Genomic DNA, 17,147 nt, shown 5'->3' with positions numbered 1-17,147 from the left:
CCAATCTTCCCAAGTGGCATTTTCTGGGGAGGTGTGAGACCATTGAATGAGTACTTGGGTAACAACTTGATTGTTTCTTGGGATGATTCGGTGAGCCAAAATAGCAACAGGTTCCATTAAGAGGTACCAACCACCAACGTTCATAAACGGTTCATACTATGGACCAAAATATCACTGATATATTCTATATATCACCGATATATATCGGTATTTTGGTACAATGATATCGATATTTTCAACATATATCCACCGAATATAGAACCTTTTTTCCGATATATATCAGAATTTCCGATATAAAATTTTATATCGCCGATATAATCGATATATCCGATATTTACGATATATCGGTTGACTTTTTGACCATTTATTAATATAAATCCGATATTCTCGATATTATATTTTCGATATATCTGATATTTCCGATATTTTAAATAGTTTGGACTGGTCACAAAAAAATGGATATATCCAATATATATCGGTTTTTGGGTACATCGATATATTCATCGATATCGATATTTTGGGCCTTGGTTCATACCATGGTCTTCCAGATCAATAACATTCATACAATTCGAATTCAAAAAGAGCAATGAAATCCAAATTAGGGCTTGAAGGAGAATCATGGGCAGAGTCGTCGAGCAGGTGCCGACTAGCAAAGTCGGTAAAACCTTTGGGTGATGATACCAGAGGTCTGGGGGTCGAACCTGCCAGCATCAAAGAGTTATTGATCTCATTTAAAACAGGCTTGCCAATCAAAAAAAAAAATGAGCAGAGTCGCCGTTTGGGATTGAGATTAAAATATGATGATGATTTTAAAATCTACTATTGTTGATATGAATTGAAAATTACAATGATGGATTAAAAACTTTTTGCTTTTTAGGGTTTAAAAATCAGTCAAGTAAAATAGACAATAAAAAAAAAAAAGTCAAAAATAGAAAGAGTCCCAGTTTTTCATACTTGGGATGATTGTTTTGGGCTTTGCGAAGACAGCAGCAGCGAAATTTGATTGATGCACTTATTGACCGGTGTTGTGTATTTTGGGCTTGTGCTGCTTGGACCTTTTTTATAGTATAGTGAGCGGAGCGAATGTTCTGGCCGAGAGGGTATATATGTGGCCAAAATTTATTTGGTTGATTTCTGTCTATCTTCATCTCTTCTCTTTGTCTCACTCTCCCCTCTCCATGCCATTTCAATCTCTCCCTCTCCCTTTCCCTCTCCACACCATTCCAATTCTCCGCTCACGCCCCCACGACTATGCAATATACTAGTAGTGGGTCAAAAAATAGTTTGGTAACGTTTCTCTCTGTCTGTCCTCACGTATCCCTCTTCCTCTCCCTCTCAACCAAATCCTAACTCTTTTTCTCTCCCCACCCACAAACCCATCTCTCCATCTCTCTTCTCCACCCTCCGCTCACGCAGTTATCTAGTTGTATGTCATAAGTTGTGGCTCTCACGGGCTAATAACGCCTATTGCTTAGCAGTTATCTAGTTGTATGTCGTAAATTGTGGCTCTCACGGGCTAATAGCCTAATAGGGCTTTCGGGTTTTGAGATCGGCCCAACTGCGGTTTGGAATCCACAGTGGGTGATGGGCCCGACACTACAAACACATTGAAAATAGTTTCGACGTGGCAGTCAACTAGTCGCGTACATATTTTAACGTCTATCATCTGGAGCACACGAACAACCAAAAAGCGTTGTTTTTTTGTCCATTCTCATTATTTATTGTTGACTTGACAGTGAGAGAGAGAGAGAGAGAGAGATTTGAGAGCAGCAATGGAGAAAAGTTTTGAAGAGTTTGAACCCATTTATGGGAAAGTGAATGCAGAATGGGAACAAAACTCAAACAGTAATAATATTCCATTGCTTCAGTTTCTTTACCATGTTCATGCTTTGGATTCTAAACACCTTAGAATTCATGTTACTGATTTCCATTCATGTACTTGGGAATCTGTCAAATCTATTCAACAACTCGAAGACTTGGTATACTCTCTAGCCCATTTTCATTCTTTGTTTCTTTCTGCTTCTCAACTTTGTTATTTGGGTTTTTTCTTTGTTATTTTGGTTTTGTGAGTTTTAAATATTGAGTATTTGTTAACTTAGTGTATGAGCAAATTCCTCTGTTGGAACTCTTTTTATTACAAATGCATACTCAAAAGTAAAAACAAATGACAATATAGATATTTTTAGTGATTGTAACACACACAACATCTATCTTGACCCGCGTTCGTGTTGTTGTTTTGGGTGTGTGTGTGTTGGTCTATTTTGTGATTCTGCTATTGGTATTCTAGACAGCCGAAAATGTACGTTAGGGTGTTTGCACTATAGATCCAAATAATCATTTTAGTATCTAGCTCATGTACAGTTGGACTTGTATGCTCGAGTTGGTCTTCTTGGATTGAGTTTGTTGTTGTTGTTGTGGTTGGAGTTTGTTGATTATCACTTATTGTCTACAAAATCTGATGACTTTGGTTTCTATTTGGCAGAAAGATTATATTGGCGTTGGAGGCTCGTGGTCTGACTTCATTAATTATCTCATGGACTCTATTAAGTCTGCCAATGTTAAGCTTGTTGTGTCTACTAATTCAGGTGTTGGTCATGGTGAGTGTAGTATGTCCATTAACTACTTTTCTTTTTAATCTGATTATTTGAAGGGGAAATCTTGTACAATAACTGGTGCAGCCATGCTGGGAACAATGTTGTAATGATATATAGATACTTATCTCGAAATAAAATGAGGCTTTTCATATGGAACAATACAGGAAATGTATTGATGCGAGCACAGATGCTTATGCATTTGATGTGTTACTGAAAATGCAAATGCACAAGGTTGTCGGCGGACCATAACTCCATGTCAGTTGTGACTCTATAACAGTAGTGTAATGTATAATTTAATATCTCTTTCTCATTGGTTGTGCGCTTTAATTTCCATTGCATAGTACGATAAACATTTTAGTAGAAAACTCTGATGTATTACAGTGACCCTGTAATCGGGTTAAATTGAGAATTACAAGACTTAACGGTTGGAACTACTCTAAGTATATCCAAGCTGTTGCTAGCCAATTGGGAAGCATAACTATCAACATGATGAATGCATTTTATAGTAATATGGTGCATATATGATTTATAGGCCATCTTATGTATTGCTTCTGTCAAGAAATAATTAGTTTTCGACGACTTTTTCCTGCTTTACTCATGTATTACCATTTGTTATTTACTGATTTTCGTATCCGTAATTAGGTTTCTTGCGTATTATTTTTTGTATGTTAAAACTGTTGTGTGAAAATTTCAAGTGCGTTATATGCTAGACTCTAAGTTTATTGCATGCATAAGAAACTATCTGATATTCTGAAGCCTATACTTTGTGGAACTTTGGTGTTTCAGGTGCCAAATTTGCAAAGTTAATAGCTCACAAGACCAAGGGAACTCCTGTCATTACTATTTCACTTGATAGACTCATGAATTCATCTGCTAATGATGCCGTAGCAATAATATCTTGGCAGATTTTCGAAGCATCCAGAAGTAGGCATGATCTACTTGTAAAAGGTTGTACCTTCTGTTTTTCTCTCATTCATAAATCTAGACAATATTGTCATTTTTGTCTCAACTCAAAGCATTTGGTCTGCAAGTAGCTATCCTTGCCTGTCACTGTTGCACTTCTACTTCATCAAACTATTTGTTGATGTTACTTGCCTGTTCTTACATTTGCATGCTAGAATTAATTTACTTCTTAAGTGGCAATGCCAATTATATTTATATTAGAAATGAAGGCGTCGAGTGCCTAAGAGGTCAATCCTTGGGAGGTTGGGCTCAACCCACCTTTTCCACCTTCACCAGGGAAAAGGGATGGAAATGAACAAAAGTTGTAACTATATAAACAGAGAAGGATGAAGAGTAAAATTCATATTGTATCTTATCTAGATGTTTGTGCTATGTATATATGGAAGAGTAGAAGATCTACTTGTCAAGATGCTTGGACATGTACGAAGAAACATAAACGGTTACAATCCATGAGATCAATATGGTGCAAGTAGGAGATGGTGCAAGTAGGAGACTAGAAAATGTGATGAAAAAGCCAAAAGATGGTGTGGTTAGTTTCTCTCTTAATTGAAATAGGCATGCGTCTTTCAAATGGTTCTGGTTACTTTAGACGAGGTGATTAGGTGCAGATGCCACAATAGTAGAACTGATATGCAACAAGGTTGAGAAGCTTGGTAGTAAAAGTTTAACAACTCATAATTCCTTCAAATGTTAAACTATTGATCCAAGATTGAATGGTTTGTGAGAGATGAAAACATATTTTGCAATTTGCAATGCATCCACCACATTGCTTGATTAACATTTGCGCAAGTAGAAAGATAAATATTAGCCCACCTCTCTTGTAAACGTTTTACATGATCCCATAAAGGCCTCATCAATTATTCCATAAGATGCCATATGGCCCTGCTTTTTTGCTAGTTGGTTGAGAAGTTGTATGGTACCCCACTTGTGCCAGTTGCTTGTAAACGTTTTACATGATCCCATAAAGGCCTCATCAATTATTCCATAAGATGCCATATGGCCCTGCTTTTTTGCTAGTTGGTTGAGAAGTTGTATGGTACCCCACTTGTGCCAGTTGGTTCCCAGTCCTCTGATAATTATATTCTTGGATTAGATAAAGAAAAAACAGGGAGTAGTCCAAGAGACTGAAATCAAACTAAAAGACTGACTGAGAATGTGCGTAAGTCTCTATGGAATTCTCCATAATGGTGGTAATAAGGAACATTTTGTCATTTACTTACTTGCTTTCTTCATGTGCTTCGCACGCAAGAAATATAATTTATTCGAACTGTCTTCTGATGTTCTGGATTTTCCCAACGCAGAACAACAGCGCTCCTATGAGTTAACAGTCAAGCTATTTGCTGAAAAGGTTAGTTTAGCTTTGCCTAGTTATAATAATAGTCGTAGTCATAGTCATGGTCATAGTCATAGTCATACTGTCATAGTCATAATCATCTATTATATGAAATTTATTGAGTTTGCCAATTTGAACTTTATTTGTATTCACGTGCATATGTCCTCAAAGATGTTAAACACTTATCTTTGTTACTTGTAACTTTACTGCTGTCCTACGTATAAGAAGGGCAGAAGGCTATCATTCCTTGAGGGTTACGCTTTGTTACTAAGCTATAGCATTTATCCTTGAGAGTGGTTATTGGAAGAAAAAAAATATATATCCTTTGGATTTTGAGATGCTGTGAGCCTTTGATTATAATATAGCTTCGGTTCCATATTTGTCCAATTATAGATTAACTTTCTTGATTCTTTTGATCATCTTTTGCCACCAATACTTGGCATACTCATACTTTATGCCAAAAAGATGATTTCAGTGTTGTATAACAATGAACTTTGATCTTTATATACATCCATATCACCATATGGGAAAGGAAGATGACTAAACTATTTAAGCCGCTCTAATATCCTGCCTTAGAAACTTTAAAATTTTGAGATATTTTTAATTTGATATTTACTATTGCACATCCTATTGGTTTCTCACCACACACTTATCAGATGGAAGCAACTAATGAAAGGTTTGAAGTTTTGGGAATGGTAATTTGTATTTTGATTGACTTGACCTTTTAACCTTATTTGTCGGTTGACTCTGTACTCATTTAGTCCTCCTGGATCTCACTTCAACCTGTTTTTTTAACTTTGAAGTCTTTTTTGATACTTATTCTTTAGAATTAAGAAACACACACCAATTCTAATTGAATTATATAATTCATTATCGTATTGATTAAATTGTCAAGTTTGATGCATAGATACTAGTTGTGGGCTCGAGATTATCTTTTGTTAAGGAAAATCATGAGAGGCTATAAGCCATTATGCATTTTTTGTCCATCCATCCTTATTTCTATGTCTTATTCATCTTCAGAATTTTTTTAATTGTTGCTAGAAGTCTTTTAAAAGATGTCAAAAATATTTGAGGCATAGAAGACCACCTACTTCATCTATTTTAACACTGGTTCTGGTACTACTTATTTTAGTAGTGTGCACTATATGTGGAAGAAGTACAAGGGTGGCATGCTTTGTGGTAATCTGCAGTCAGATTTATTTCATTATGCAAAAGTATATGGTTTTAGTTACCATTTTTTCCGAACCCTGCAGGTGCTAGCTAGCTTAGTTGGTAAAACCTTTGGGTGGTGATACCAGAGGTTTGGGGTTCCCTCCAGCATCACCGAGCTACTGATCTCATTAAAAAGACTTGCCAATCAAAAATTAAGAAAATAAAAATAAAAATCCAGGCCTCTATTTGTTTCATAGAGGCAAAGAAGATACATAAGCAACCAAGTGATGACAGAATAATGAAGGGTTATTTAGGTTTTAGTACAACTAGTAATAGCAATATTAGGGTTTAGTGCAACCTTTTTTTTTCTTGACTGTGAGCCCACCAAGTTGACCTTGGTCATTCTGTTTATTTCATTTATATGGCCAGAATACCCTAAGTGTTCCGGTCACGTGAATAAGCATTCACCAATAACATAACTTGTTACACAGCCAAACTTGGAACCAAACAGTGAAGTTGAGGTTAATCTTTCACCGGAGCCCGAACTCATTCGTATGTAGTCTGTAGTACTCTACTAGTTAGTTAGTTTTGCAAGTTAAAGGTGTTGAGTTATACTTGTCGCGTAATTTCAAGTATTAATTGCCGACATCTAAGAATATGTTGTGAGCTTGTTTCAAAATCCCTTAGAAGTTCTAGGCCTTTTTTAACGTGTTCCAACTGTCGAAAAGAAAAGAAATACATGTACGAGTCCAGTTAATTATTCTTCAATCTTCACACAAAGAATTACTTGATCATTTGGAGAAATATTATGCTTGGGAACATTCTGATGTGATATCCCTTGATAGTATTTTAGTTTCTTGTAGTAGTTGTGATTTCTAATTATTATGTGATCTATCATATTGCTTTTACTTGATAAAAGACATTTGGTTGTAGTCATAAAATTCCATTTTTCATAGTAGTTGGCTATCCATTCTTGATTACTTAATCCCTTGGGACTACGGATTTTAACTGTTATATACGTACTTATATGCTAGAAGATTTCTCTATGTTGCCACCTCTTTCAGACGGTGTTGAAGTGCGTGTACTGCAATTTGACTTGTCCTTTTGATCAATCAGGAAAAAAATGAAATTATCAAAGACCAACTTACCCGGGCTTTGTCTTCAAAGGAACAGAAGCTTTTGGAGTTTACCGTATCAGAGAAAGACCAACTTAGCCTGGCTTTGTCTTCAAAGAAACAGAAGCTTTCGGAGTTTACAGTATCAGACAGATTATCCCCCATCGCTTCTCCTCTCATTAACTTGGATACTACGACAGTTTGTGGCGCAACCAGCTCTCTAGGTGAGTGCCATTAATTTTGTAGGCATTTTTATGCTGTTAATTGTGGTAAGAAAGCAATTTTGGTTATCTTCATCATGAGATCATTTATCCTTGAAGCAATGCTTTAAAGGTGGAAACTGGAGTCAAGCATTAGTTGGATTGGACTGCGTATCTACTGAACATTCAAGAACGTTTGGAACTTTTTCGGAAGTCAATGAGAAGCAAAGTTGGTAATATAATGGTTACTAATCTATGTAAAACCCAGTGTAGACTTTAGATTTTAAAATGTGTTAAATCTTCATATATAGATCAAAATGTTTCCATTATCCCTGTTGACCAGAAATTGAGCGCAAGTGTTGCCTCAAAAAATAATTTATTGTCTTTAACTATACCATAAAATATTTAAGATAAAGGAAAAGTATATCATTAATTTGTAGAAAACAGATGATGAAAAAGGTACAGGAACCATTAACTTGAATTAGTCTGTTCGACGCAAAGGCCTATGTATAACAGGAAGATGTGTTAATAAAAAAGGTTTTGATCCTAACCACACAACCCCCTGGTAATCATCCTGAAGTTAAACAGTAAGTAAACACATTGTGTTGAATGGAGCATCAGAACCTTATACCACTTCTGTACTATCTTCCACTTTTTGTTTCCCATGATTTGGATGTATATCCTATATTGGTATTTATGATTTTATTTGTATGGAATAACATCTGTGAATTTTTTGTACTCTTCGAGCTGTTTGAGATATAATTTTATGCTTGCCCTCCTCACTGCAGACGAGCCATCCAGCCAGGGTTCTCTATCCATGAAATTCAGTTCCCATGTTGTTCCTGCATATCGCAGGTACCATGTTATTAGTCATTCTGTGATCATTTTTACCTTCAATTCCCTAATATCATATGTCATGGGCAGGCAACATGCCAGCGGTATCTTATTGGATGATTCAGAGGATGATGGTTGGTAGGTTCTAAAGCTTGTTTATGCCCGTGATTTTCCACTAACAACAGACCATGGCTAGTTAAAGAAAAAGAAATACAGAATGAAAGGTAAAGCAAAGATATACAGAGAGAGAGGGAGAGAGAGAGAGACTATATTCAAATATCTTGCCGATAGGTTAACATAGATTTATATTATACTCTTATGAAGTTTGCGAAATTCATCTGGCATAATGGTAGTGGATTTTTTTGTGGCTAGAAGGTTACAATCTACGATTTGTAATTACTTTACCTGACAGATAAAATAGAGCACAATGTGAGGTGCGTGAAATTGGAGACATGGAAGCTTAAAGATAATGGATATTTTATTTCTATCTGCTTTAATGTGTTGGTCCTGCTAAAATGGTTGTCTTATTGTTTGGAGATCAACTGTGGTGTGAAGGACTTGCAGTTTTCTTCAGCCAACTACTAGGATTAATTCATTTTGAAAGTATATCATAAATGCACGATTGATGGTTTTAGCTGTTTTACATAGTCCACTTTATCACTTGCAAGGGCTCTAATATACACAAACGTTGACAACGTATTAGTGCACTTGTTTTAGAATGCTTGTTACAATCTATATTGCTATTCTACTCTGAAATTCCGGGGCGTTATAAACTACGTTTGCATAACAGACGCAATACATTTTTTGTATCTCATATTCTCATATTACATGTGTTATTGGAACTCTTTCAAGTTGTAGGTGAATAGACATATACAAGTCCTCCTTAGATATATATTATAGCTATACCCTATTGGCTCTATTTTTCAAGGCTTCACAGAGTCTCCAACTTTTTCTAAACTCTAATCCTAATTACGAAAAAAAAAAAAAAAAATCTAAATCCTTAGATATATATTATAGTTATACCCCCACCAATCTATTTTTTGGAGCACTCCAGAGACTCCAGTTTTTTCTAAACTCTATTACTAATTATGAAAAAGTAAGATATAAATAAATAAACAATTTCATCTAGAGTTTCATAGTGTCCAACTTTTTCTAAACAATATAGCTAATTACGGAAAAAAAAAAACTAAATTGCAAAAAACACAAAGAATAGTTTTCACACTAATCTCAGGCGTAATTTAACATAACAAAGTTTCTTTCTAGAAAATGATAATGAAACTATAAAAGAACAAATGAAAAAATGAATTGAATTGCTTGAACATTTACTTTGTGCATTTGTTAACCACACATGTGACTGGGAAAAAGGAAAAAAAAAATAAACTAATCATAAAATAAGTAATAGTGTACACCAAAAACAAATAAAATTGTATTGTATGCACTATATATATGGGCATAACAAATAAAGTTGAATCAATTTGAAGTGTAAAATATAGTCATAGTTAAGGATTTCAAAAACCACAGGCCATAATAATTAATTACGACATATTCTAATTAAATTTATGAATTTTATAATTTTTAATTTTAGCGGAATAACGAGATTCAGTTAAAACGGACGTTGGCTTAAATAAATTATATAACTATTGATTTAGTTAAAATAGACGTTGGGCTTAAATAAATTATATACCAAACCAAACCAAAACAAATTACATGTGGAAAATTAAATTATACAAAAAATAACATCATAAAATATATAATAGCAATTGGAAAAAAAAAAAAAAAAAAAAAAAAAACCAATAATAACAAATATTTTCAAATATATATAATACTGCATGAAACTAACATCAAAGAACAATTAACGAGAAACATAAAACTAGATGCAAATGCATCAAACTAACCTCAAATAATATTTAACGGGAAATCGGAAATTGGATGCACATGCAAGCATTAAACTAATAAACTAATCTTAAAAATTAATTAATGGACAATCAGAATATTGATACAACTGCATTAAAGTGATTAAACTAACCTCAAAGAATAATTAACGGGAAATCAAAACTTGGATGCAAATACATCAAACTAACACCAACAAATAATTGTCGAGAAATCGGAAACTGGATGTAAATGCATTAAACTAACCCTCAGAGATTAAATTACCGGAAAATCGAAAATTGGATGCAACTGTATTGAACTAACCTAAAAAAATTAATTAAATTGCAAAAAACAATATTTTCAACCAAAAACAATTTTCCTAAAACCCTTACGCCACAAAGAATAGTTTCCACACTAATCTCAGGTCAAGTTTAACATAACAAAGTTTCTTTCTAGAAAATGATAATGAAACTATGAAAGAACAAAAGAAAAAATGAATTGAGTTGCTTGAACATTTACTTTATGCATTTGTTAACCACACATGTGACTGAGAAAAAAAGAAAAAAAAGTAAATTAATCATAAAATAAGTAATAGTATACACCAAAAACAAATAAAATTGTATTGTATGCACTATATATATGGGCCTAACAAATAAAGTTGAATCAATTTGAAGTGGAAAATTTAGTCATAGTTAAAGATTTCAAAAACCACATGCCACCATAATTACGACATATTCTAATTAAATTTATGAATTTTATAATTTTCAATTTTAACGGAATAACGAGATTTAGTTAAAACGGACGTTGGCTTAAATAAATTATATAACTGTTGATTTAGTTAAAGTAGACGTTGGGATTAAATAAATTATATACCAAACCAAACCAAAACAAATTACATATGGAAAATTAAATTATACAAAAACTAACATCACAAAATATATAATACCAACTGGAACCCCCAATAATAACAAATATTTTCAAATATATATAATACTGCATGAAACTAACATCAAAGAACAATTAACGAGAAACAAAAAACTAGATGCAAATGCATCGAACTAACCTCAAATAACATTTAATGGGAAATCGGAAGTTGGATGCACATGCAAGCATTAAACTAATCTTAAAAATTAATTAATGGACAATCAGAATATTGATACAAATGCATTAAACTAACCTCAAAGAATAATTAACGGGAAATCAAAACTTGAATGCAAATATATCAAACTAACACCAACAAATAATTGTTGGGAAATCAGAAACTGGATGCAAATGCATTGGACTAACCCTCAGAGATTAAATTATCGGGAAATCAGAAACTGGATGTAATTGTATTGAACTAACCTAAAAAAAATAACTATAAATTGGAAACAGGATGCAAATGCATGAAACTAATATTTACAAATAATTAACAGGAAATCGGAAACCGGATGCAACTACACTAAACTAATTTCAAAAAATAAATTTAATGCAAATGCATTGAACTAACCTCAAGAAATAATTAATAGAAAATCAGAAATTGGATGCAAATTCATTGAACTAACCTCAAACAATAATTAACGTGAAATCAGAACTAGATACAAATACAACCTCATCGAATAATAAACGAGAAATTGGAAACTGGCCGGATGCAAATATATTAAACTAATATCAAAAAATGATTAATGGGAAATCGGAAACTGGATGCAAATGCATTGAACTGAGCTCGAAGAATAATTAGCGAGAAATGAAAATGGAAAATGCAAAATAGAATAATTAACAAAATCGAAACTGGATGCAAATGCATTGAACTAACCTCAAAAATATAAAGTTGTGTTATATGTTGATGGGAATGTCTCGACCTCAAAGTGTTATAGTTTTGAATTTAAAATAGTTTTGCATTTTATGTTTATCTTTTTTTCGTGATAATTGGGAACACCTTGCTATTCAAGTAGCTTCAATATTAACTTCATCTTATTAGACAATTTCACAAAACTCCAATCAAACTTCTATTATTAAACAACAAATGAAGTTAAAATGTTTTATCAATGATGAGTTATTTTTTTTAATAGAGAGTGCGCGAGGTTTTCATGTTATAAGAAATTTGGATGAGTGAGCAATATAATATCTGTATATAATAGTTATGCATATATAGTTGCATATATTTTTCAGAATAATTAATATGACAGGACCTGTTCGTAGATAATCTTTGAAGATCCCACATAGTGAGTCAGGTATATAATTTAAAGAATAATTAACTGGAAATCGGGAACTGGATAATCTTTGATGATCCAATATAGTAAATCAAGCATAATTTATTTTTATGTCATGCTTGCAAGGACAGTACAGATGGATAAGTAGAAAATTGGTATTACACACCACATTGGATAATTAAAAAAAAAAAAAAAACTGGATTCAAATATATTGAACTGAGCTCAAAGAGTAATTAACGGGAAATCGGAAACTTTATACAAATGCAATAAACTAAACTCAAAAAGTAATTAACTATAAATCGAAAACTGGATGCAACTGTATTAAACTAACGTCAGAGAATAACTAATGGGAAATTAGAAATTGGATGCAAATCCTTGAAAAATATTTAACGGTAAATCGGAAACGGTATGCAAAAATACATCAAACAAACCTCAAATAATAATTAACGATGAATAAAAATCTGGATGCAAATGCATTGAACTAACCTCAAAATATAATTAACAGGAAATCAAAAACCAAATGCAACTGCATTGAACTAACCTCATAAAATAATTGACGGGAAATCAGAAACTACATGCAAATGCATTAAAATAACCTCAAAGAATAGTTAACGGAAAATCAGAAATCGGATAAAATTGCATCAAACTAATTAAAACCTCAAAGCATAAATAATCATAAATCATAAACTAGATGCAGATGTATTGAACTAACCTCAAAGAGTTATTAATGAAAAATTGAAAACTGGATGCAAATATAATGAACTAATCTAAAGACTAATTAACAAATATAGAAACATCAAAAAATGGATGCAAATGCACTGAACTAACCTCAATGAATAATTAACGGGAAATCATAAATTTGATGCAAATCAGTATTGAACAAACCAAAAAAATAATTAACGGAAAATCGAAAAACTTGCTTTGCAAATGCATTAAACTAACCTCAAAAAATAATTAATGGGAAATTAGAAATTGGATGCAAACTGCATTGAACTAACCTCAAAGAATAATTAATGTAAAAATCGAAAACTGGATGTAGCGCATTAAACTAAAATCATATATTAATTAATGCCGGGAAATCGAAATTTGATGCAATATCCTTGATGAATATTTAATGAAAAATTAGAACCTGGATGCAAATGTATTTAAATAACCTTAAAGAATAGTTAACTATAAATATGAAACCGGATGTAACTACATTTAACTACCCTCAAAACATAAATAACAGAAAATTGATTGAAGCTAAATGCTTAACTAACTTCAAAAAAATAATTAACGGAAAAATCGAAACTGGATGTAGATGTATTAAACTAACCTCAAAGAGTAATTAATGGAAAATTGGAACCTTGATGCAAATGTAATTAACTCCGATCTCTCAAAGAGTAATTAACTGAAACATTGAAAACTAGATAGAACTGCTTATTTGAATTAACTTTTAATGAATAACTAACGGGAAATCGTAAACTTGGTGCAACTGCACTGAACTAACCTCAAATAATAATTAACGGAAAATCAGAAACTTGATACAACTACATTGAATTAACCTAAAAGAATAATTAATGGGAAATCAGAAACTAGATCCAACTACATACATTGAACTAGCCCCAATTAACGTAAAATTGAAAACTTGATGCAAATGCATTAAACTAACCTCGAAACATAGTTATATTATATATAGGAAGAATATAATATCTCGACAAGTATAATTTTGCATTTTAAGTAGTGTTTATTATAATTATTTTATTATGATTGAGAATGCCTTACTATTTAAGTAGCTTCAATATCATCTTCGCCACATTGAGCATTCTCACAAAATTTTAATCAAATTTCTATTATTAAACACAACAACAAAAATAAATCGATGGGTTTTTACCAAGATTTGGTGCTTTCTTTTGATAGAGAGTGGTGCAAGAAATTTAAACAAATAATTAATATAATTTTCATATCTCATAGCTATGAATAGTTCTTAAATTTTTTTTAGAATAATTTAATATAACGACACCCGTTCGTAGGACGGGTTTGAAAGCTAGTAAAGTCTAAATATGTATTCATAACCATACCATTGATTTTCCAGAAGCAACTACACTAGTTAGAGAGGAAGATAAAACTGTCTAATTACAGTTTTTGAGCAAAATTCCAAAGGGATCTTAAGTTCTACACATTCTGTGGTTCATGTTGCTTAACTTGCTTTAAAAAACGTCTTCTTTCCTCTACTTCTGAGTAACGTAAGGCAACCGGTTGAATATATCTGAATAACACTCAATTTAAAAGAGAGCGTCATTCTGTCCGATACTTTTCCTTTCCCTGGAGTAGGAGAACAACCAGCAGCCATGCAATAAGCCACATATGATCCTGCAAGTCAGAGAAAGCCGTGTTCAAGAACTATATATAATTTGTACACTTTAGAGGTAGTAAGATTTAACTAATGGACACATCACAGGCATTCACAACATTCAAAAGGAAATAAATCTAGAATAGAGAATATTGTGCTTCAATCACGAAAGCAAAGAACAAATTAATTGATTTGAGAAACTTTTTTCAGCTTTTGATGAAACACTGTACTAGTCAGACCAAGATGGTCGGCAGCACAAATAACTTTCCCTGAGCTTATGTAGGCACTATTTTCTCCTATGAACTTGATTGTGAGAGGAATATGGGAACATATCAATATCACTAATCTATTTCTTTCGTTTAATTTTTGTTGTGATGCTCTTCCTCGTCTACTCTACAGTATAAAATTTATGCGTGAGAAAAACTAAAGTGCTCAATATGAAGGAAGAAGAAATACAGAGTACTGACATCATAATTGTTTATAAACAGACTTGCCTGCCAGTGCTGTAGCATGCTCTGCTTTTATTCATGCTTCCTGCTTTGTTCTTTTCGCTTTCTCCTGCAACTGAGAACTTATTCTTCCACCATTGCTTATCAAAGACCTTTTCTTCCTGGAGCAACCTGGGCCTCGGTGTGATTTTCGAGCAAGGGTCCATTTTTGAGCTCTTTCTTATTGACAAAGGAGTTGGGATGAACATCTTAAGAGCTATATGTTCATCATTCATGCTTCCAGTTCTCAACAGACCTTTCCTTTTACCATTTCCTCTCATCTTCCCACGCTTACTTGGGGATAAATGCTCTTTAGATTTTTCCCTCTTCTCTAAGGTCACCGTTGCTTGTTCAACTTCTTTTACCATTGAATTCTCAACTATATCTTTCAAAGAGAGTTCATAAGAGTCCTCAGGCATGTTTTGGATCATCTGCATCAGCATCTCCCTATCTCTAGCAATTTCCTGTGCGCGCTCGGGAGACACTAGGCGACGACGGTAAATTGGTGAGGCCCTAGTTCGAGGACCAGTTTTCAACAAGGGTGGGGATGAAACTGCAGAATGATCCTCCAACACCTTAGTTCGAGGACCAGTTGTTTTCCACAAGGGTGGGGATGAGACGTCGGAATGATCCTCCAATGCCTTAATTTGAGAACCAGTTTTCCACAGCGGCGGGGATGAAACGTTGGAATGGTCCTCGAACGCCTTAGTTTGAGGGCCAGTTTTCCACAATGGAGGGGATGATACGTTAGAATTGTCCTCCAAATATATATGAGTGTGATCACCATGATACAAAGCACTTGGAGTTTTTTTTCCACTCATATTGAATTCTAATGTACTTGATTGATCACAGTCTTCTTCTGTTCTGTTTAACAGATAAACTTGATTGGCACCTTGTTGGTGAGCTAGCATGCTGCTAGATTGAATAGAGTACGTTGAGTTGTGAATGCAGTTGTGTTTAACTTGAGGGTGTATTATTTTCTGATGACTGGTCTCTTTTTTATTTATATGGTATTTTAAATGGGAGCTTCTGAAGTTATGAAGTCAATGACTCAAAGCAGGCTATATTATATCTTATATGCTGTTTTCTTTCTTCTAGTTTTTTAGGTGTTTTCGCTTTTAATGTACGTGTATTGAATTAACTTTGTTTCTCTTGTCTTTGCATGCACTTAGCTTTCCTGTTAGAGCCTTAGAGGAAGGTATCCATGTCTCTTAGCATGTTTTTTGGCTCTCTTTAGAACTATTCAACGGTAACGTATGAATGGCCATAATTTTGTCCGAACGTGTGTCAAATAGTGATATATATATTTTGTACTGAATACATGAAAACCCAAATGATTATCGAGACTTGGTACTCGCAAAGAAGTTGATGTCTACGGGCATATATGGCCCATTCTAGTGACTGCCTGAATAAAACTCATTTATATTTTAGTGCTTATCTTTACAATATTGGACATTATTTTTGGAAGTTAGTAGTTTTTCCCCAGATTATAGACAATGATTATACTTTACAATATTGAACATGATCGATATTATAATAGTGCATTTTGTCTAATTTCCCTTGGCAAATCTGGGCCCAACAATATGATATGAGATATGTTGCCACTCAGTCTATGAGAGCATTCCCAATGCAAGTCACTATGAAGGGAAATTGAGAGTTTTCACTTTTGAATACCAAAAAATCTTTGTCCAATGCAAACGTGACAAAGTTGGTGACTCAGATCAGAAAAGTCACAACGGAGGGGTAATTTTGCTAATTGAGATTTTTTTTCGAAGTTGTGAGCTTCGGACGAAATGTTTTATTCCGTCTCGTGTGTTTTTTTAAATTTTTTTGTTTTTTTGGACGGAATGTTTCATTCTGTCTCGCGTATTTTTTCGACTTTTTCGGTTTTTTTTTTAACTTTAGACGGGATATTTCATTCCGTTGGGCACATTTTTTCGATTTTTACATTCAGACGGAATCAACCATTTTGTCTGAGATTTAAAATCATTTTTGCATTGGGCAACTTTTCTTGTTTTTTTTTCACCACAAAAGTAGCAAAAAAAGAAAAATAGTCCTAGATGAAGGTGAAAAAA

At 33.4% G+C, this 17,147-nt stretch overlaps 2 protein-coding genes across 4 annotated transcripts; one reads left to right on the top strand and one right to left on the bottom strand.

Annotated features, from left to right (window-relative positions):
- Nucleotides 1–1,708: 1,708 nt before the first annotated feature.
- Nucleotides 1,709–8,680, top strand: LOC147501226 (uncharacterized). 3 transcript variants are annotated; one of them, XR_015221263.1, is made up of 8 exons: nt 1,721–1,979; nt 2,483–2,597; nt 3,381–3,542; nt 4,859–4,905; nt 7,159–7,381; nt 7,491–7,590; nt 8,146–8,212; nt 8,282–8,680. XR_015221263.1 is itself a non-coding variant. In XM_086606246.1 (7 exons), exons 1-7 carry the CDS (start codon nt 1,773–1,775, stop codon nt 8,331–8,333), a joined length of 873 nt encoding a protein of 290 aa, XP_086462372.1. In that variant the 5' UTR covers nt 1,709–1,772; the 3' UTR covers nt 8,334–8,680. The 3 variants fall into 3 exon arrangements, 1 of the variants encoding a protein (XP_086462372.1); XR_015221264.1 differs by having other exon boundaries at nt 1,722–1,979; nt 7,478–7,590; XM_086606246.1 differs by lacking the exon at nt 7,491–7,590 and having other exon boundaries at nt 1,709–1,979.
- Nucleotides 8,681–14,279: 5,599 nt separating this feature from the next.
- On the bottom strand, nt 14,280–16,164 carry LOC147501225 (uncharacterized). The gene is made up of 2 exons (XM_086606245.1): nt 15,079–16,164; nt 14,280–14,604 (listed from the first exon to the last, which is right to left on the bottom strand). Exons 1-2 carry the CDS (start codon nt 15,981–15,983, stop codon nt 14,517–14,519), a joined length of 993 nt encoding a protein of 330 aa, XP_086462371.1. The 5' UTR covers nt 15,984–16,164; the 3' UTR covers nt 14,280–14,516.
- Nucleotides 16,165–17,147: the final 983 nt, after the last annotated feature.

Source organism: Coptis chinensis, chromosome 4 (assembly GCF_015680905.1).
Source record: "Coptis chinensis isolate HL-2020 chromosome 4, ASM1568090v1, whole genome shotgun sequence".
In the NCBI taxonomy this organism is placed as follows: Eukaryota; Viridiplantae; Streptophyta; class Magnoliopsida; order Ranunculales; family Ranunculaceae; genus Coptis; species Coptis chinensis.
This window is presented reverse-complemented; position numbering and strand designations above follow the sequence as displayed.

Coding starts and splice junctions, on each gene's coding strand:
- LOC147501226 (XM_086606246.1), top strand. CDS start 1,773: ATGGAGAAAAGTTTTGAAGAGTTTGAACCCATTTATGGGAAAGTGAAT. Junction 2,598..3,380: donor TAATTCAGGTGTTGGTCATG/GTGAGTGTAGTA, acceptor TTGGTGTTTCAG/GTGCCAAATTTGCAAAGTTA. Junction 3,543..4,858: donor GCATGATCTACTTGTAAAAG/GTTGTACCTTCT, acceptor TTCCCAACGCAG/AACAACAGCGCTCCTATGAG.
- LOC147501225 (XM_086606245.1), bottom strand. CDS start 15,983: ATGCTAGCTCACCAACAAGGTGCCAATCAAGTTTATCTGTTAAACAGA. Junction 14,605..15,078: donor GCATGCTACAGCACTGGCAG/GCAAGTCTGTTT, acceptor TCTGACTTGCAG/GATCATATGTGGCTTATTGC.